The 19,665-nt window shown below is 33.6% G+C and overlaps 3 protein-coding genes across 8 annotated transcripts; 1 reads left to right on the forward strand and 2 right to left on the reverse strand.

The window, feature by feature from the left end:
- Positions 1-2,428: 2,428 nt before the first annotated feature.
- Positions 2,429-6,691, reverse strand: LOC108330777 (polynucleotide 5'-hydroxyl-kinase NOL9). Of its 2 annotated transcripts, none has more exons than XM_052877144.1 (9): positions 6,567-6,691; positions 5,464-5,735; positions 5,342-5,375; positions 4,590-4,759; positions 4,273-4,453; positions 3,979-4,159; positions 3,650-3,749; positions 2,958-3,085; positions 2,429-2,672 (listed from the first exon to the last, which is right to left on the reverse strand). In XM_052877144.1, exons 2-9 carry the CDS (start codon positions 5,723-5,725, stop codon positions 2,619-2,621), a joined length of 1,110 nt encoding a protein of 369 aa, XP_052733104.1. In that variant the 5' UTR covers positions 5,726-5,735; positions 6,567-6,691; the 3' UTR covers positions 2,429-2,618. The 2 variants fall into 2 exon arrangements, with proteins under 2 accessions (XP_052733104.1, XP_017420812.1); XM_017565323.2 differs by having other exon boundaries at positions 4,270-4,453.
- A 2,417-nt stretch (positions 6,692-9,108) lies between these two features.
- Positions 9,109-14,138, forward strand: LOC108331550 (uncharacterized). Of its 3 annotated transcripts, none has more exons than XM_017566303.2 (16): positions 9,109-9,345; positions 9,417-9,530; positions 10,268-10,376; positions 10,485-10,549; positions 10,654-10,692; positions 10,917-11,013; positions 11,127-11,223; positions 11,340-11,403; positions 11,475-11,551; positions 11,643-11,721; positions 12,289-12,365; positions 12,434-12,518; positions 12,597-12,665; positions 12,754-12,821; positions 12,890-12,938; positions 13,117-14,138. In XM_017566303.2, exons 1-16 carry the CDS (start codon positions 9,133-9,135, stop codon positions 13,225-13,227), a joined length of 1,413 nt encoding a protein of 470 aa, XP_017421792.1. In that variant the 5' UTR covers positions 9,109-9,132; the 3' UTR covers positions 13,228-14,138. The 3 variants fall into 3 exon arrangements, with proteins under 3 accessions (XP_017421792.1, XP_017421793.1, XP_017421795.1); XM_017566304.2 differs by having other exon boundaries at positions 9,420-9,530; XM_017566306.2 differs by lacking the exon at positions 12,597-12,665.
- LOC108331549 (protein PHOX1) lies at positions 13,901-19,301 on the reverse strand. 3 transcript variants are annotated; one of them, XR_008248317.1, is made up of 3 exons: positions 16,924-19,301; positions 16,608-16,838; positions 13,901-14,030 (listed from the first exon to the last, which is right to left on the reverse strand). XR_008248317.1 is itself a non-coding variant. In XM_052876088.1 (2 exons), exons 1-2 carry the CDS (start codon positions 19,058-19,060, stop codon positions 16,696-16,698), a joined length of 2,280 nt encoding a protein of 759 aa, XP_052732048.1. In that variant the 5' UTR covers positions 19,061-19,301; the 3' UTR covers positions 16,366-16,695. The 3 variants fall into 3 exon arrangements, 1 of the variants encoding a protein (XP_052732048.1); XR_008248316.1 differs by lacking the exon at positions 13,901-14,030 and adding an exon at positions 14,606-14,973; XM_052876088.1 differs by lacking the exon at positions 13,901-14,030 and having other exon boundaries at positions 16,366-16,838.
- Positions 19,302-19,665: the final 364 nt, after the last annotated feature.

Below are 19,665 nucleotides of genomic sequence, written 5' to 3' on the forward strand. Positions count from 1 at the left end.
TCATGTTATTCTCTAAATTTCTCATTATTTAACTAAACTAATTAATATTAATTGTAAACATTAATTTGATCAAATCTCTGTGTTAGACACAATTATGATTTCATTATCTATAAAAGTGCGTAATGAAAAAACAAATCTTTTTCAAACTATTATTTATTTTCATAATTTGCTTTCACTTTAATTATGAAATTGTTCAGGTAAATATTTAATATAATTTTAAAAAAATAATAATAATTAAAGTATTTTATTGTTATTCATATTTTTATGAATTATTAATTTTATAGGTAAAAATTATTTATGAGTGAATTCTTTTTATAATATTATATTTATTTTAGTTTAATAAGATTTATTACTTGTTTATTATTTTATTTTAATCATGTTTACTCATATTTAACCTTAATAATAATACACTGAGTGATAAAGCAGATTAATTTAATTTTAAGTTGGAATGATTATTGGGATTAAAATTATACTGTGAAGTATTTCTTAGGGTTAAATATGTTTTTAGTCCCTAAACTATTGGTCGTTTCTGGTTTTAGTTCCTCTTTCAAAATAAGGTACAATTTGGTCCTCATTTTTTTCGAAACTTTGGTTTTAGTCCTCGAAAACTACCCCCGTTAAAAATGTGCTGATGTGTCTAACATCTCTGCCTAAAAATACACGTGTCAGCAAAAAAGCAATTACACGTTGACACTGATTACACGTGTCAGCAAAAAAACAATTACACGTGGACAGAGACGTTAGACACATCAGCACATTTTTAACAGCGTTAGTTTTCGAAGACTAAAACCAAAGTTTCGAAAACAATGAAGACCAAATTGTACCTTATTTTGAAAGAGGGACTAAAACCAGAAACGACCAATAGTTTAGGAACTAAAAACATATTTAATCCTATTTCTTATGGCACAAAGGCACTCTGAATTATTAAAGGTCTTCCTTTTATAATTTTATCCTAAAAATATTACTTTATTTGTTTTTTTAGTGGTATCTCTCGAATTAAGACTTAGATAATTTATCTGTAATCACAGTGATATTAATTCTAAAGTTTAAATTTTTTTTCTAATTAGTTCCTAAAAAAATAAGTAAATTTTGGTTTAGACGTTTTCTATATAAATTTTATTTTCTTTTTTGTGCCCAAAATTGAAAATTGTTACTTTTATTAGGCTATATTAATTAATATTTGTTTGAAATGAAAAGTTAAGAGTAAGACACAATGCATATAAAAATATATGGGATGACTCTTGAAATTTGTACAGTACATATCATTCATTTGCATATTATTTAAAAAATAACTGTACGTCTCACGCTTTATACATCAAATAAAATTAATTAATAATATTAAATTTATAGTTAAATATATTTTTAGTTTTTAATTTATTTTTAAAATAAATGTATATTTATTTTTAAAATAAATGAATATTTATTTTTTCATTATACTTTATAAAAAGAATGTAAAATATCATTCTTAACAAATAATATGTAAAATATTTTTCATGAGACAAAAATTTTACACTAACTATAGTATAATCTTGATATTTTTTGTGAAAAGTATTTTTGCATGACTTTAATAAAGTTTTTGGTAAAAAAAACATGTATAAATTTAGTTTAAGAATGATTGGATGTACCTAGGACTAATACATCTACACAATTATCCTGTGAATGAATACTTGTGTTGACCTAATTTAGAATATAATTTTCTTCCTGCACCTAATAGATTTGACTAGATGACTATTTCACATCTATGGATATAATTAATAAATATTTAAATTATTTTCAAAATCAAAAATATATTTTGAATTATAATTGCAATAAAAATTATTATTTATTTATTTTAATCATAATTAAATTTTAAAAGTCAAATAATTCATAGTTATTATATTTAATATTAATGACTAATTTGTCAATTCAAATAATTTATTAATTATTTATTTTTATCCAGTTTAATAGTCTATTTAACCTAGACAATTTGATATTATTTTTACTATTTTAATTTCATTTAGTTAATTTTTATAAGAAAATTATTAAAAAACAAATACGATATTATCAAATATTCAATATCTAAAAAAAATATAATTATATAAATTTTAAATTAAATTATCAAATATCAATTAGATATTAAAATAATTAAACTTGTCATATTAAAACCATTTAGTATTAAAAGAATCTAGTTTCATATTTTTAAATCACTTAAAATGTCATTTTCTAGATTTTTATAATTGACCAAGATACATCATGATTGTGCAATAATTATTAATTAATAATTAATAAAAAATAAAGAAAAGAACTTAATTTGCAGAAAAAACCATTAATAATTTGATAATAAAATTTAGAATTCCACGCAGAGAACAGTTGCCAGAGTTAACCATGACAATTAATCGACCATGAAAAAAAAATACTAAAATCTCAAACTCCAAGAGAAATAATCATACTGCAAGCAATCATGAGTGTAATTTCAATGCTAAATATCCACATATGTACATCTACTGTGTATAAATATAATAACAGTAAACAAAATTGTATTTAGCAAATAAGGAAAAATGACAATATAAGTAAACTATAATGGCTATTACCCTGCTAATATGCTACTGAAATGATTCTCTTTGCTAACACATGAATAACTAGTTTATAGCCAAAGTATTTGCTGACATGTATGGTGAGATGCATCCTTGAACCTGAAAATAGTCATTTTTTGTATAAGAAGAAACATACATTTCTTAATCATGAATTCCAGTCAGAAATAATAATAATTATCGTGTTAAATATCTGCTCGTCTATTAGCTGCCATCAGCAATAAAGAATAAAGCTACTAATATAAATAACTGAACACATTCTAGCAACTAGTAGAAAAGGCTGAGACAACAGAAAGAAAGAAGATTGAATGAACTTCAACATATTATCTTTCATTTCTATAATATTATGTCAAGAAGAAAGAAAAAGCATGTAAAACAATATCTTGCCTGCAACAAACAAGAGGGAATTTGAATATAACCCCGTAGCAAGAGGTTGACCTTTTCCAAGGAACTATGTGGCACAGGAGTAATGAGATAGAGCACACGTTTTACTGTGTCAATGCCCCTCACAATCCCTGAAACATAAGAAATCAAGATGTGTTAAAAAATGAATTTCTTAGAATTATCAAAATGCATAACTACTCAACTAGAACAATAGCCTTTTTGATTTGTGACAGTCATATTCTTGTTTTATTCTTTCTCTTCAACATCTTTCGAAGCATGATAGCCTAGATAGGTAGAGATCTCTCCAGATATACTACAGTTTATATGTCATTGCAAAGCTGAGACAGTGGTAAACTTCTCACAACCAATAGACAGATATACAAGATAAGCTAACTCACAAATGCACATTTAGTCCACAATACTTTTGTCTTAAAAAATTTGAAATTGGTTAAGTTCAATAATACTATTTCTTTCAAATAGCATTACCATTTTGTTTACAAGGCTTTTGATGTTTTCAAGACTTGTAAAACATAGAATGGACATTTTCAGGTAGTTTGCTTTACTATAACAACCTTATTAGCTTTTTAATCCAAAATTTCAATGCTGCAGAAGTATTTCAGTAAAAAATTATCCGCTGTTTCAGAACAGAATATAATGAAACACTTCAAATTCAAGAAGTTAGTCAAATGACCTACCAAGGCCAAAACACCAAGGTAAATTTTCAGGTCCTTCAGAATCAACAGCTAAGCCAACAATAGTAGCATTCAAACCGAAGAATATTTCAGAGCTTGGGACCTGCAAAGATACTGGTAGATCATTAAAATTTAAAAAAAAAACGGAACGAATGCATCAAAAACCAAACTCATTAAGGGCAACTCATTCACAAGACTCCACTGTTGTGGTGCCTGTGAAGGTTTAGATATATGCAACTTTAACTTCTAAATCATAAAGTAACAAGGTAATGACCACACTGAGGTGTGGTATGACTCAATCAGAACAGCTACCAAGCAAAACTTAAGCCAACCTCACAATGAAGATGCCTAATCTTTATGCTTGCAATGGGAACTTCATAAGGACAGTGAGAGGCCAAGGCATGTGCAAGTTCCTTCATAGTAGAAATATTTAAATCACTAGAAAAGCACTGTCTGAAATAAGCCATTATTCGTAAATCACGTAGGGGACGGGCATCCTTCTGAAAAAGTACCCTGGGGAACAAATAAGGATATTATATGTTACTTAAAGCATAAAAATGGTAATTAAAAGGCCAAACTAGTAGCGGCAATTGATAACTACTTTCAATCAGATTTGAACTTACGACCTATTTAATGAATCCTGATGAGCTGAATTTATCTCAATTAGGTTGATTGTTCCATCATGTTCTTCATCTAACCAGAATTCTCCAGCAGGCAGATTCTTATTTTCACTGGATGTGCTTATCTTAACTACATGTGTTGGAGAAATATAATTCAACATGTCCACTAATACATCATAACCAACACCTGAAATGCCAGAAAAACCATGGAACAAAGTACCATAATAGAGTACATATCACTACAATTCTAGGAAAGAAATAGTTTCAAGTACAAATGCAGGATTAACAAGAATCAGACTAACAGCTGAAAAAAGTGAGCTTACCTTTCACCCAGCCAGGAGTATTCACAATAAGAGGCAACTTGATACGACAAGGATTTTCTCCTTTCACAGAGATGCCATACTCCTTTTGGTAATAATCATAAATGGCAAAGACATAACTTAAGTATGTTGATGGATCTCTTTTACAAGAAACGTCACCAAAGAAAAGACACCTGTTACAGAAAAAATGACAGATAGCCAGCAAGTCCATCACATGTTTAATCATGGAATACCCAAATTGGCTGACAAATACAGGGTTGAACACAGATCCAAGGCACAAAATATGTCATCCAACTCTGTTTATAAAAAATTTCACAGCAATCAGAAATGACCCCAATCCCAACCACTCCATTCCCTAAAAAGAGACACAGAGAATAATGCCTGAGACCCTAGACTTTTACAGCTTTCTAAGAAAAAGGAACAACCATGTACAAGACAAAATCATATGAAAAATGTCAATGTATAATATTTTTTCTATTTTTGTATGACAGAGAGATCTGTTGTCAAGATCGGTTCTACTTAATCCAGAAGCATGAAATACACATCTGTAGCAATCATCTTGACATAACTGCCAATCGGAGAATACAACATGCCAAAACTTTACACACTCCAATTCACATGAATACTAAATAGATGTTAAATGCTGTCACAAATCAGCAGCCTTGTCAAATGTTTCAAAGATTCAAAGTAACATAACAAAAATTAAAAAAACACAGTTTCAGCTCCCAAATTATTGAGATGAGATAGCACCATACCTCTCTGGTGTTTTCAGGCATGGAACTGTCAAATCTAAAATAATTAAAAAAAATGAATAATTTTGAAATAAATTGTAAAATACTTTTTTTGCAAAAATTAAAATAGGGAATCACAAACAAACCTGGAGTTACTTTGTGAACAATGGTTAGTGATAGAGAAGCAGGAGGAGTAAACTCAGGTTGGCCAACATCAGTATCCAAATAAGCTACTTTGGTGTATTTGTGCAAGAGGATATTTAGGAGATAGCGGGAAAAGGTCGTCTTCCCACAATTTTTGGCACCACATATAAAAACAATAGGAGGTGTTGAACTGCAAGAAATGGATTCTGCAGCCTCTGACCATTGTTCCGGAATGTATATGTTCTGTGAAGGAGAAGAATCCATCTCTTTCTCTCTGTAAAATTGCAAGACAGCTTTTATTGATTAGGCAGTTCCTTTTTTGCCAGTGAGACATGCAAATTTCTAAATGGCACAATCTCAAAATTAGTTTTAAAACCAACATTCCTCAAAAAAAAATTTACAACACTTTCTTCTCCAAAATTAGTTTTAAATGAAATACGAGTGAAATATGGCATGCGTTGATTTCTTAGACAAGATTCAATCCTAAAAGTGGTTTTAATATAACTTCACAAAATCGCCAACAAAACTAATTTTAAATCAAATTCACATTTCAAACTCCCTGATATCCAAACAGATGCTCAATGTGAGCCTAAGAGTCAGATGACTTGCAAAATATCTAGCTGTCCAGGTTAAAACTACATGGAATTAGGGCATTTGGTAGAAGAAAAGGTTTTTCAAAGAAATTATTTTTTCATATTTTTTATTCGATTCAGCCAAAAATTAAATTAACAAGTCACTGCACATCCAACTAGAGACCTTACAAGCATCTATACTTATTCACAAAAGGGCTAAGCTAACTGTTGACACATGGTAATTTATATAACTGACTGCCAAGAAAAATAAAAGAAACCAAGAAAGCTCTATGCAACAAGTCTTTCGGAAGTTGCGAGGCTAATCTAAATTCTAAACACAAGATGATTCACGAAAATCACAAAGTTTACATCAAAATCACTTTTTGCATAATCTTAAGTTGTTCCATTAAGAAGAAATAAAAACAAAATAACTTTCACCAAATTTTAAAATTAATTAATGCATAAGAGAGTCAAATCAATCCCGAATAGTAAATGTGCTTCACAGGAAAAATCAGTTTAAAAAAAAAACTAACCTCAATCGGAGGAGCAACGTCAGCCACAAAGGTTGCGGGAAGGAGAAGGGACTGGGCAGAGAAGAAAAAAGGTAAGAGAAAAAATTAGGGCAAAATTAAAAACCATAAAAACAGTTCAGATATTTCGTATACGGAATTGCAGTGTACTTAGAAAATAGGTGGGTGCAGGAAGCAAAAACGGAATTAGAGCTCAACCCAACATTAATTTGTTATTTTATTTAAGGATTAATTTGTTATTTTATTTAAGGTTTAATATGGTCCGGTTTGGTTCAAAGTGATCCTACTTTTAATAAAAAAAATTCAGTAAGATTTGGTCATTTTCGCTCACGCTGTTAAATCGGTGCAAATGTCACTATGGCCAAACCTTAGTGAGCTGTGCAGTTTAATGAATGCGTGGCTGAAAAAATTAAATGCAGAGAAACATAAATGGTTGTTTAAAGAATTAAATGCATAGAGAGAAAGGTAAATGACTTTTAATGGTTGAAGAGAGATATTGATGTATTGATTATAGATAGAATATTTCTCTATACACTATCCAACAATGCACCAGTTTTATACACCCACCTCCAAATTACACCCTATATACTATTCAACTCGATAATAACTCGAAAATGATATAGTTTTCGAAACCCACAAAACTATATATTTCAATGTTAGGACGACATCAATATAACTAAAACAAAAAATTATTGCTTATTAACAACAAAATCGTGACCATTAGATAACCTCTACACCTCTCTCATCAATCTTTATATCCTCAAAGAAAACTCATTTAGCTTCCCTAAACCTATTTTATAGACCCAAAATTTAAAATTTGCATAACAAAAACCTTAGCTTGTAACCCTTCACCATTCTTATAATCCACCCATGCAACCCCATAATATCATTTGCGTACTTTACCTATCAACAAGGGACATAGCAGCACATGCACAACAACAATTTCATGCACTTGGTATTAACCATATTATGATTTCCCTCCCAAGGTAGGTACCACGAAAACCATTAAATGTCAATATCAAGAGCCCCTTCTGACTCTCTGGATTCCAATGTCTACATTATACATGAAGAAAATATAATATTTTTCTTCATCTTACCGTGGCCCCACATGCATTGAAACTCTTCACTTGTAAAGAGAAAACATCCACTCATACCATTATGTGATGATAGTACATTACTCAACATTTATACCATTTCCATACATTTAATACCCATCAAACATTCCATGCAATTACAAAATAATAATCTATTATACCCATTTACCGTTGGTATCTCTACTGAGAACACAACCCATCATCAATGCACTTTATTGTCATATTTCACTCATACAACACGTTAACACTTCCTACTCTTATTTTCATTCTTAACCTGGCCAACCCACGACTACCCTCCAAAGATTCACGATATGAATTTATCCCTTACTACAAAACCACATGCACTGTAATCCTTCAACCCGTGCATTCATATTATGGGAACAACATCCCACACCATTTTTTGTCCTTAGCAACCCATAATCTTCCAATTGGGTATACTATCTATCCACACCATTTCTCAAAATTAACAAGTTTTAAAGGAAACATATCATGCTCAATTAATACATCAAAAAGTTAACTCCCCTTACCTAGGTTTTCCAGTGAATTCTTTAAAGGCCCATTGGTTCCTATAAAATCCTGTGACTGCAACAAGGGCCCCTGCACAACTCCCCGATACTCACAGTCTTCTCTCTATTACTCACTACGCTCATGGTGTAGGACAAAAAGTGGTGGTTTCTCTCTTGCGCACTCTCTATACCCAACAAGTAGCTCCCCTGCATCCCCCGGGTCTCGCCGGATTCCCTCTAGTACCCACCGGGATACGTCGGTGCGGTTCCCCATCGGTCTCGGTACGACAGTGACAGCGACAGTGTGATGAATGCGTTGAGTTATTTGACAAATATTCTCACTTCGAAGGTCTACGACGTAGCAACTGAGTCCTCTCTACAATTGGCGCTAAAGCTTTTTGGGAAACTCGAGGTTAAGGTTTGGCTCAAGAGAGAGGATTTGCAACCTGTTTTCTCATTTAAGATTCGTGGAGCTTATAATATGATGGCAAAGCTTCCCATGGAATTGTTGGAAAAGGGAGTTATATGCTCTATGGTGATTGTTATGTGAAGAGGGTTAATCCAAAGGTGAAGATTATTGGGGTGGAGCCCTCTGATGCAAATGCAATGACGTTGTCATTCTATCATCATTAGAGAATGATTTTTGACCAGGTTGGAGGATTTGCAGATGGTGTGGTTGTTGGGATTTGCACCTAACTTACGTCATTTTAATTTTTTAAAAATATTTACATCATGCAACTTCTTCAAAAGTGTCACGTATTTATCAAACTGCACAATTCACTTAAGTTTAACTACAATAACATTTATACCGTTATATTTTTAACCACGTGGACAGAAATGATAGGATTGAAATTTTTTAACTCATGAGTCTTAGTGAACTTTTTTAAAATACCAAACTCCTAGAAGCATGACCAATGTATTAAACATTTGTTTAAAGTTCCAAAAATGAATTGAAGTTCGTTCCCGCGAATGTTCCCTCTCATTGATGGCCCGCAAACTCTACCATCAAATATAGTTCTTCTTCTTCCCTCCTTTTTTCTTCTCTCCCAAACCCAAATCAAATCCCTAATCCCTAATCTCTTTCTTCTTCAGTTATTCGTCTTCTTCCTCTCTCAATGGCCATGGACGCTCGAAGCTCTAACTCTCTCTTCACTCACATCGCCTCCAGAGAACTCTTCCGAGGTTTTTCTCTCTCGAACTCAATTTTCACTGGAAAACTCTCACGTCGTTTTCTCACTCTCTTTCTGTGTCAGCAGTTCGAAAACGACCGCGTATGGACGGATTCGTCTCCGCTTTCAACGAAACCGGATACGTCGCCGTACAGCACAACGCCGAAGATACCATTCCTCTCTCTCTCATTCGGCAAGGTACTCTCGCTAATGAGCCTTCCACTTTCACTCTATATTTCGCTTCTTTCAATGTTTTGTATAAGTGTTTGCAACCGCGGTTTTTGCCACGTCGTCACAGTTTTTTGAAGCAAATTCGTCACCAGCTGCTTTGGTCTGTGATTTATTACGACGTTGGCTATCAAGGTTTCTGAAGTCATTGCGATTGTGATTGCGGAGGTTCCAGTTGCATTTGTCTGAATTTTATTACTGTTTTGACTCTGCTGTCTGTGTCTGTTCGGAGACATTTGAAGATCTGAATTCATCTTTTGGATGTGAAAAAAATGGAAGATATTCGAAGAAACTTCTCTTTAAGTGTGAAACATGGATTCGTGTTGATTTAAACGGACACGAAACCAAATATGTACTTAAGGAATCGTGGCGACATCATGTGCATATATACGCAATTTATTAGGAATTTGATTGTCTGTTTAGGTTTTTAAAGTCACAGTGATTGCCACTGTTGATGCGTTCATCCGCAGTTTGTTGGGAATGACTGCTGTGTTAGGGTTTCTGGAGTCATTTCAACCTCTATCCTGGTTGCACTGGCCTCATTTGTCTTCAATTTACTAGAATTGAGTGGGCTGTTGAGGTTTTAGAAATCACTGTGATTGTAATTGCAGCTCCATTGGCTGCTTTGTTTGCAATTTTCTACATTATCAAACGTTGTGACGAAACTGCAAATATAACCTGGGCTCCTTGTTTATTTTGTCTCGCAGACTACGAAATTTGCACACATTCTTGCTGTGTCTGATGAAGACGGTTATGTTAGCTTGTTTGATACTCGTCCCAAATGCCCTCTTACCTCTAACTTTGAAGAAAACACAGGTATTTTTTCTTATTTCTTCCTTATTTGTTGAGTTAAATGATGAAAAAAACATAGAAGCGGCAGAGTTTTGTGGTCGGTTGTGTGAAATTTTTTCCTTTTTAACTCAGAAGAAGAGAAGATCTGCTATTGGGTTTCGCATCAGAATGCTGTTTTTGATATTTGTTGGATTAAGGTACGTGCAATTCATATATCTTTTAATTCATTTAATACATTATTATGAGCTATTTGTTTTTAGTGTATTGTGCATGACTTGATATGGTTTGTAATTATTTGCAGGAGGATATGCAGATTCTCACTGCGTCCGGTGATCAAACAGTAAGTCACTCTGGCATCCAGAGCAATGGTTTGGACAGTTCTTCATAACAGATCTTGTTGATTAAATTTAGATCAAATTAAGTATATATAGATGCTGATTTAATCATACCGAGTTATAATTGAATAAATTTTGGTGATCATTGTGTAAACGGAGATATAGTATTTAATTAGCAGTTTTTCTTCAAGATGGTTTTCTGTTGAATGTTGTTATTGTATGTTTACAGATAAAATTATGGGATGTTCAAGAACAAAAGTGTCTTGAAGTGTTGATCGGGCACATGGGAAGTGTGAAATCTATGTGTCCCCATCCAACTAATGCAGGTGATGTTTCGTTTTACCTGCATCACTGGGTTTATGCTTGAACTATGGATTTTTTTTATAACTGTACAGTGATTTGTTAGCTGTTAATATTAATTTTTTTTTCAAACTTTCAGATATTATTGTGTCTGGTTCTAGAGATGGATCCTTTCGTATTTGGGACTTGAGATGCAAGTCCACTGCTAAGAGTAGGCGGAGAGAAGTTAACATATGGTAAGTGACTTTTTTCTTTTTAATTTGAAAAACTAATGAAATTACTCGTTTAGTTATTAGTCCTTAATGAACTTTATATTTTATTTAAAATTAATTTGTTATCATTTGATTGCTAGTTCAATGGGTGGTGTCAACGGAGCACATGTTTCATCTCAAGCACGACGAACTAGAAGGGGAAAGGTTAGTTTCTGAGGATCTAGGTTCCTTTGTATATTGCAAACTAAATTTTTCTAACAATTCTTAATTGTCAGGCTGTTTCCATGAGCATTACGTCTGTTCTTTGTCTCAAGGACCAGGTTTCCGTAGCAACTGCTGGTGCAGTGGATAGGTTAGTTGGAAAATTCATATTAGTGAACATTTGATTTTCCAGTGTTTTTACCTGAATTGATAGGTTTGACTAATGAATTGATTTATTTCAGCGTGTTGAAGTTTTGGGATACCAGAAATTTGAAAAATAGTGTTACTCAGACGTGTCCATGTCCTCAGTCAACTGAAAAGGTTGGTTGGAACTTTGCTCTAAAGGGAAAATATATTTTTCTTATACTTTCTGTGAGTTACCAATTAATGGTGTTGGATAAATTGGATCATGATTCTTGAGTGTAGTAAAAGATTATAGCCTCAACTTAGAATAATCACTACAACACCTTAAAGTTAAAATGTAAATGTGGTAGGAAATGTCAGGTGTATTATGCCTTTCATGTTGTTAGGATATTTATCCTATTTTATCATCGTGTCAAGGGTTACCTTATTTATCATGATTATATTGTGTCTAGGGTTATCCTATTTATCATCTACTCTTCTATCAATTTATTTTTATAAATAGAAGATTATGAAAGGGATCAATCAAGCCTTCTAGAATTATTTTACAGTTTAATTCTCAAGTTGGTTGGTAAAAGATTATAGCCTTGGAATAATCACTACAGTACCCTTAAAGTTAAAATGTAAACGTGGTAGGAAATGTCACGTGTATTATGCCTTTCATGTCATTAGAACAATTTTATATATTGGAAAACTTAAATGATATTGTCTAGAGTCTCATGACAGTCTTCTTCGTTGTCATTTCAGCAAAGTTTGCACGGAATATCTAGTTTGTCCCAAGATGAAAGTGGACTTTTTCTTTCGGCTTCCTGCATGGATAACCGGTATCATCTTCTTTCTTCTAAGTTAAGAATATATAGCAAAATATAAAATCTACCGTTTCTTTTTGCAGAATTTATTTGTACAACACCCTTCAACTTGAAAAAGGGCCTGGAAAATCTTTTTCTGGGTGCCGAATTGAATCATTTTTTGTAAAGGTGAGAATTGCACTTGTCCAAATCTTCTGCATTCAGTTTCTGTCCTAACTCCTAACTGTCTGATGTGTGCAATTTCAGTCCGTAATTAACCCTGATGTGTCAAATATTGTCAGTGGTTCTAGTGATGGAAACGCATATGTTTGGAAGGTTTCATTCTTATAAATTACAATGAGATATTAGGTTTGATGCATATGTTGCAGTTTGGATATAATTTCACTGAACTTTCAAAATTCAGGTTGACAAGCCTCTGGAAGATCATACTATTTTGAAAACTCACGATGGTGAAGTTACAGCAGTTAACTGGTAATTTGGAAACCTGTTGTGGTTTTATTTCTCTTTTACATTAGTTTTTAATACTATTTATTTGACAGGTGTAGCTCCAAATTTGGCAAATTCGCAACTTGTTCTGATGACTTTACAGTAAGCGAATCCAACTGTTTTCTTATTAATTTAACTTGAAATTTATTTGACTTTAATCCAGATATTGCATTTTATCTGCAATGTCTTTCAGTTTAGTTGTGTCTATTAACCATTTGTTTAAAGAGACCTCAAATTGTTTCTTTCATCATTCCAATTTCCCTCAATATGCCATTTTCAGGTTCGGATATGGAATAAAAACAGTTACGTCTCTAGAACACATTGTGCATCTACACAATGTGCATCTGCGGTCCCGATAAGAGGAATGGCAATTCCTAGTACAGAGTGCTAAATAATGGCAAAACAGACGAAGATGCTTTCTTACCCAATCATAAACTACATCCAATTTCCTCATCCACTCCAATCACACCACCTAAAGTGAACTTCTTATCTGAAGGCCACACGAACCAACTTCCCTCCTCAGGATTTGATCCTAATGCAGCTTCTCAAAAAACCCCTGAATCTACTTTGAAGAGTCCCTCATCTGTATACTAAGTAAAACATTTACTAAAACTACTTTTAAAAAGGTGGAAAGGAAGTTCTACATTAGCTGAAACAGGAGAACACATTACATTTAAACGAATTCATATCACTATCAACAATTTTTCAGAACATAGATACAAGAAAATTTGTATACTTTACACGCGAGAGAACACGATACTGTGAAAACTAAGACACTTCATGTGAAGTGTGTTAAATTCTGAGTGACATAGTGACACACCACAACTTAATATAACATTACTGATTAATGTATAGCTCTTGTTTCACAATGGAATAGCATCCTATAAGACCTGTTGGTTCCACTAAGAATTGTTCATGAAATGTGCCCATTCTTTTGGTAGCAATATCGATTCCAAGATCCTTGAAGTTCGGCAACCCCTCTACTTGAATACCATCTCCACATATGGGAACTGGTTTCCAATTATAAAGGATCCTGAAACTCTGATTGCCACTCCATCTTCACCGTGAGCACGGCATTGAAGCTTCTCAACATGCACCAACTTTTCAGGAGGCTACTCACCAACCAGTGTGGCTCTAATACTTGATAGAGATGTAAAGATGGTACTTGGACCACAATGTTGTTTTTCAGAGAAACTACAAAAAGTACAAGTATAATGTTGTTAGTGGTTAAGATTTTGAAAATCTTTTTATGTATTGTGAGGTGTGATTTGCAATAGGTTCAATATAGTGTAATTACATGTTTTTGGCAAGTAAAATATGTTCGTTATATATATATATATATATATATATATATATATATATATATATTTGAATTAATTAAAAAATTTTATATTTTCTCATTCACTTATCTTCTACTTACTTTTTGAAACATTTTTTATTTTTTATAAGCTCAAATCATCTTATTAAGTAGATCCAAGATTTTTTTTAAGTTTATTAGTTGTAAAAAAAAATTAAAACACCAATTTATTTCCATCTTAATGGGATGGGATCTAATTTTACTTACAAAAAGATAAATTAAACTCTAAATTAACATAAGTGTTAATGTAGAACTAAAAAAACTATTATATTATAAAAATAAAATTATAGCGGCCGAAGGATACACTACTAACAAATTCAATTTTGAACTAAATTAATCATACATTATAACCATATTAATTAAAGTGAATTTATGTATAAAATATTTAAAGTGCATAAGAGGAGGCTATATATAGAATTGGACGAAAAATAAGATAAAAATGAATAATATAATGTGGTACTTGACATCCATAAATTGTTACATTCCACCACTTAATCACTCACCAAGGACACGTTACAATATTAATCACAAGCCTTTACCTATGAAAAAAATCTGTATGTGTATATATTTTTGGTGCAAGCTGAACAAATCAAATCATCCAATATACTGGTACACCTTAAAGAATGAAACCCTACAGCAAATCTCTTCAAGTATAAAAACAAAATAAATATATATAACCAGCTTTTCTAGTCTCAAATCCCAACTAGTATAACACTGGCATCAGAAAAAATAATCCAATCATAGCACCGAACATGAGCTAAATATGCAGAACAAAAATCCCTGCATAAAAAGAGTCAAGAAAACCCCTTTAGGCCAACCACATCGGTAAAAGGTAACTGAGCAAAAAGACAGAAAAAAAAACACAGTTGAAGGTGTGTAATAATGTAATTTTATAACAATAAAAAACAGAATACAAAAATTCCAGAACACTCTTATGTAACCCAAATATTAATATTTAACAGTTAACATAACAGAAGCTTTTCGTTATGATTTATGTCATCTTAAGTAACTAGCTTCTGTCCTAATTACGGATTTATTTTTAGTACCACTCCAAAAGGTCTTTAATGAAGGAATCTTATGTATATATAAACTCATGTCCATCTCTTGTTTTATGTGACGTGAGACTTTGTTTGTACCTAATAAAGGTCACCCCCAAAGATTTACTATTGTTAGTTAATAATGCATGTAAACATTAGCTACATTAACCATTGTGCATGTTTCTATGTTATTATACAAGTTTGTATAAATCCTACTAGGTAAGAACATATTCCCGCTCAATTCTAGTATTGCACTTTTCGAAGGTCAATCAAAACAATACTTTGTCTCTTGCATGTGATAGCCTAAGTTCCTCAAACAGAGTCCATAAAACTGCGGAAGCAGTAGGTAGAATTGATTTTATTGCTCAGAACTTCACATATAACAGGGATGGATGAACCCTTCGGCATAAAAGCATGGCTTGAAATGAAATAAAAAGCCGATTAGAAAGAGACTGTGAGGAGGGAACATAACATGGATAAATCATTAGTTATGCAGGAACTGCGTCAGCATTTGAAATCCCCTGGTTTTTTTATTTCTTTTTTCCCGCTTAACAAACTCTCTCTGTTTGTTTGGTATTGTTTCTTTAATTCTGATGTATCGATTACCACAGTATCAAAATTCATTGGCGATGCCCTTTGATCTCCAAAGTTCTTTCTGCAAGAAGGATTCTCCTTTCCTCAGAAGTTGTTCACAATAACTTTTTCCTGACGCATTAGATGAATTTGTTTCTCAATTCTCACAGCAAACTCAACAGAAACTAACGTATGATAATAATTTTCTCTGTAATACCTAGTGTCATGGTAATCTACAGACAAATCTAAAAGTTTTGCTGAGGGTCAAACAAACACACTCTTAAAAAGACTTTAAATTTAATTAAATTTTTCAAAACTGACTTGTAAGATAAGGTTTATATCTACTGTATACTTGTTTTATCTCTAATTAATGGTGAGACCTCTAACAGAAACATTTTAAACATCTTAAATAGTAGAAAGTCATTCAACATCAGAATTATGGTGGCGGGAAACTGGCACCTATTATTATTTGTCATGGTTATTCAGCCAACCCATCTAGATACCTTCTAGTTTGTTGGCAATTATAAAAGATTAAGGTTTGGTTTACGCAGGCAAATTGATATACATGAAAAAGAAACTAAAATTCCTAAGATCTTTTCTACCATAAACAGAAATAACCTCAGTAGTGTTTTGAATATGCAAATCATGAACAACAATTTATTCCCCCTCTACCCCATTCGAAACATAAATAGATCATGCCAGCAGAAAACATCTAGCCGGCTAGTCCAGCCTACCGTTGGAAGAAGATCTTCTGTAAGAGGAGCACGGAAAACCAACTTATAGAACATGTATGGTCTCACTTACCCGTCTTAGCAGGGGATGAAGACAGCTTCAAAAATACCAAGACAAAAGAAATCATGCCTCTGAAGAATTTTTAACTAAAGAAGAAAACTTAAAACTGCTCCAATATGGAATGGAGTTTAGGAACACGCCGACGAAACAATGGTTCAAGTCGAAATGATGGATCACCAAACTGCCACCCCTGAGCATCGTACATCTCATTCCATGCCTGTACTATCTCTTCAATTTTGAACCCTGTCATTAAGAAGAATGGATTGTTAGCTATCTATAATCCTAAAATATTTATTTTAAAGGAAAATAACATTTGTCCATCTCATACCTTCAAGCGCTGTTTCATTTGAGCAGTGATTCTTTACAATGAAAGCAATATCTGTTCCAGAAGTTCCAGCTAGTTCAAATTTTTCAACAGCAACCTCCAAACATTCCTCCCATGTGGGAAGGCCAAGCTTATATTCCACAACAGAACGTTCATACAACAAGGTTCCCCATAGAAGGTGTATCTGAGATCTCATCTTTGCAGCTTGCTTTGAAGCTTCATCATCAGAAACATCTTTGAAAAGATCATCCAAGCCCATTTTCTCTAACTGTTCTTTATATTTATCTGATTTGGATATTCCATTCAGACGCTGCTCCTCAACCTCCTCCCACATCAAGATGCCTTTCTCCATGCTATCCTCTGCCTTGTTATAAAGTTGTAGAACCTCCTCAGAAAAGCCAGCATTTGAGTCCTTGCATGCCAATGCATAACACCAGCACAGCCTTGCTTGCTCAAACTGCTGATGCCCAAGAGCAAGATATCCTTCGTAGAAGTCAGGTTTGATTTTCAAGGCTTCTTCATATCTCAATTCTGCTTTCTCGTACTCCTTTCGTGCCAACTCATATGCAGCTTTTATATGCTCCAAGGAAGATTCTCTAGCCCCATCCTCCGAAAAGAAACCTTGGTTCCTTGCCCTGGACATCTGAACACTTCCCCAATTAAACAGTGCCAAGGCAGCCATCTCTTGAAATTTATCAGCAGCAATTCCAAAAAGTTCTTGAGCATCATTGCTTGCTACCGTATCTTCCATCGCTTCTCCGTACAGCTTCATTGCAAACTCATGAGTGTCTAGATAAGAATCAGACTCAAACCCTACATGGTTCTTAAACAGCCTTGCAAACTGGAGAAGCCAGTCCTCCACAGTAATCATCCTCTTTGCAGCATCTTCATCTCTGCCTTCTTCCGTACCCCTATTCTCAACACCATCATTTTGATTTTCACCATCCCTTTGCACTTCATTCCCATTGGTTGTTGTTCCATCATAAGAAGGTTCTTGATCTGGACTGACCTCAGTAATATAAAGCCTAAACGATGCCTTCTCAGGAGCAGACTTTTCAGCTAACCTTAGTTCATCTGTAGTAGTGATAGTAACCAAATCACCTTCTTTATCCTTATACTTGACAAGAACTCCCTTCAAACCTGGAAACCGATTCCTGGCTATATCCCTCACCAACTTGGCGCTACAATTCACGGGTAACTGAGCCCACCTTATATCTTCTCCAAACACCAACTTCACGCTCCTTGTGATCGTGACAGTTTTTTCTTCCTCCACAGGTTTGATTTCCACCACCTTTTTTTCTTGCTCAGTTGTTTTTGAATCTAACTCTTTTACTTGCTCAATTGTTTTTGAATCCAACTCTTGTACTTGCTCAATTGTTTTTGAATCCAACTCTTTTACTTGCTCAATTGTTTTTGAAACCACCTTGCCTTCTTGCCCTATTGTTTTGGAAACCACCTTGCCTTCTTGCCCAATTGGTTTGGAAACCACCTTTTTATCCTCAACAATCAAACCCAGCTTTTCCTCCACAACCACCTTGTCCTCAATTTTTTTACCTCTCTTCTTCTTCAGTTTTTGCGAAGAAGGAGAAGGAGAATGATAAACGGTGGTATCAAAAGCCACCCTTTTATCATCAACAGGGACCCCCTTTTCTTCCGTTGACTTCGTGAGACTCTCGAGAAGCTCCAAAGCGGTGAGGTTATTTGGCTCCATGCTCAAAACAAGATTAACATCCCTTAGCGCCAAATCCAAGCGATTAAGCTCACGATAGCATGTGGCTCTTTTCAGAAGAGCTTTGCTGTACCTTGGAGACACTTCCAGCGCCAAATTGCATTCGTGAATGGCTCGAGGGTATTCCCCGAGACCCAATTGCATGTAACACGTGGCCATGTTGGTATGAAGGTGTGCGACATCTATGTGGTTCTTCGGAAGCAGCTTCAGTGCCTTCTCGTACTTGAGCATGGCGCCTTCGTGATCCTTCTTCTGAAACAACTTGTTACCTTCTTCTCTGAACTCTTGTGACATGTTAATGAACATTGCTGTATCTTCATCGAAAGCCTTGGAGGACTTGGCAGGTTTGGCATGTGAATTTGCAGTAGCCGGAGTAGCGATACCCTTCTTCTTCCCTGAGGGCTTTCCCATTAAGAACCAAAGGGATAGTCCCAATCAAGATTTCAGAAAGAGAAATGAATGAAGGAAGAAAGGAAGAGAATACAGGTAGATGAAAAAGGAGAACTGAATTGAACGGTTGGTTTTGGGGGGAATGAATATCTTGTGCAGAGAAAATTGCGAAGAACACAACTACAGTGATTGCGGCACTACCTACAGGTTAAGCCAACTTTTATTGCATAAGCACTTATGTCTAGGGCTTAGTTTGGCCAAGTCAACTCTTCCACAAGGATAAAAGTTTCTTCGCTTAGGAATATACTTGGAGGTACATGAAAAAAAAAACTATTAAGTTTGTTTAATTGAAATAGATTTTGGTTTTAAATGAAAAATAAATTTTAAACTATCATTGGAATACTTATACATACTCGTAGATGACAAATAAATGCATAGACGAGGGAGTTATTTTAACTAGTTATAATGTTGGTAACAAAAAATATCTCAATTGATATGAATATGGATATTTAACCCTTTTTTATTTAATTTGGACATACAAAATTTCTTTGATTCATTTCATATTTTAAATTGCTTAAACCATTTTAAATTGTCTAATATTATCTCTTGAAATTTATAAATTATAA

This window comes from Vigna angularis, chromosome 4 (assembly GCF_016808095.1).
Source record: "Vigna angularis cultivar LongXiaoDou No.4 chromosome 4, ASM1680809v1, whole genome shotgun sequence".
Lineage (NCBI taxonomy): Eukaryota > Viridiplantae > Streptophyta > Magnoliopsida > Fabales > Fabaceae > Vigna > Vigna angularis.

Bases quoted from the DNA above. Each gene is read 5' to 3' on its own strand.
- LOC108331549 (XM_052876088.1), bottom strand. From the start codon at position 19,060: ATGGGAAAGCCCTCAGGGAAGAAGAAGGGTATCGCTACTCCGGCTACT. The intron at 16,839-16,923 runs GTATGAGATGGA...TCTTAATGACAG, and splicing joins AAATGAAACAGCGCTTGAAG to GGTTCAAAATTGAAGAGATA.
- LOC108331550 (XM_017566303.2), top strand. From the start codon at position 9,133: ATGTTCCCTCTCATTGATGGCCCGCAAACTCTACCATCAAATATAGTT. The intron at 11,014-11,126 runs GTGATGTTTCGT...TCAAACTTTCAG, and splicing joins TCCCCATCCAACTAATGCAG to ATATTATTGTGTCTGGTTCT. The intron at 12,666-12,753 runs GTTTCATTCTTA...TTCAAAATTCAG, and splicing joins GAAACGCATATGTTTGGAAG to GTTGACAAGCCTCTGGAAGA.
- LOC108330777 (XM_017565323.2), bottom strand. From the start codon at position 5,725: ATGGATTCTTCTCCTTCACAGAACATATACATTCCGGAACAATGGTCA. The intron at 4,454-4,589 runs GTAAGCTCACTT...CTGGCATTTCAG, and splicing joins TACTCCTGGCTGGGTGAAAG to GTGTTGGTTATGATGTATTA. The intron at 2,673-2,957 runs GCAAGATATTGT...GACTATTTTCAG, and splicing joins TTCCCTCTTGTTTGTTGCAG to GTTCAAGGATGCATCTCACC.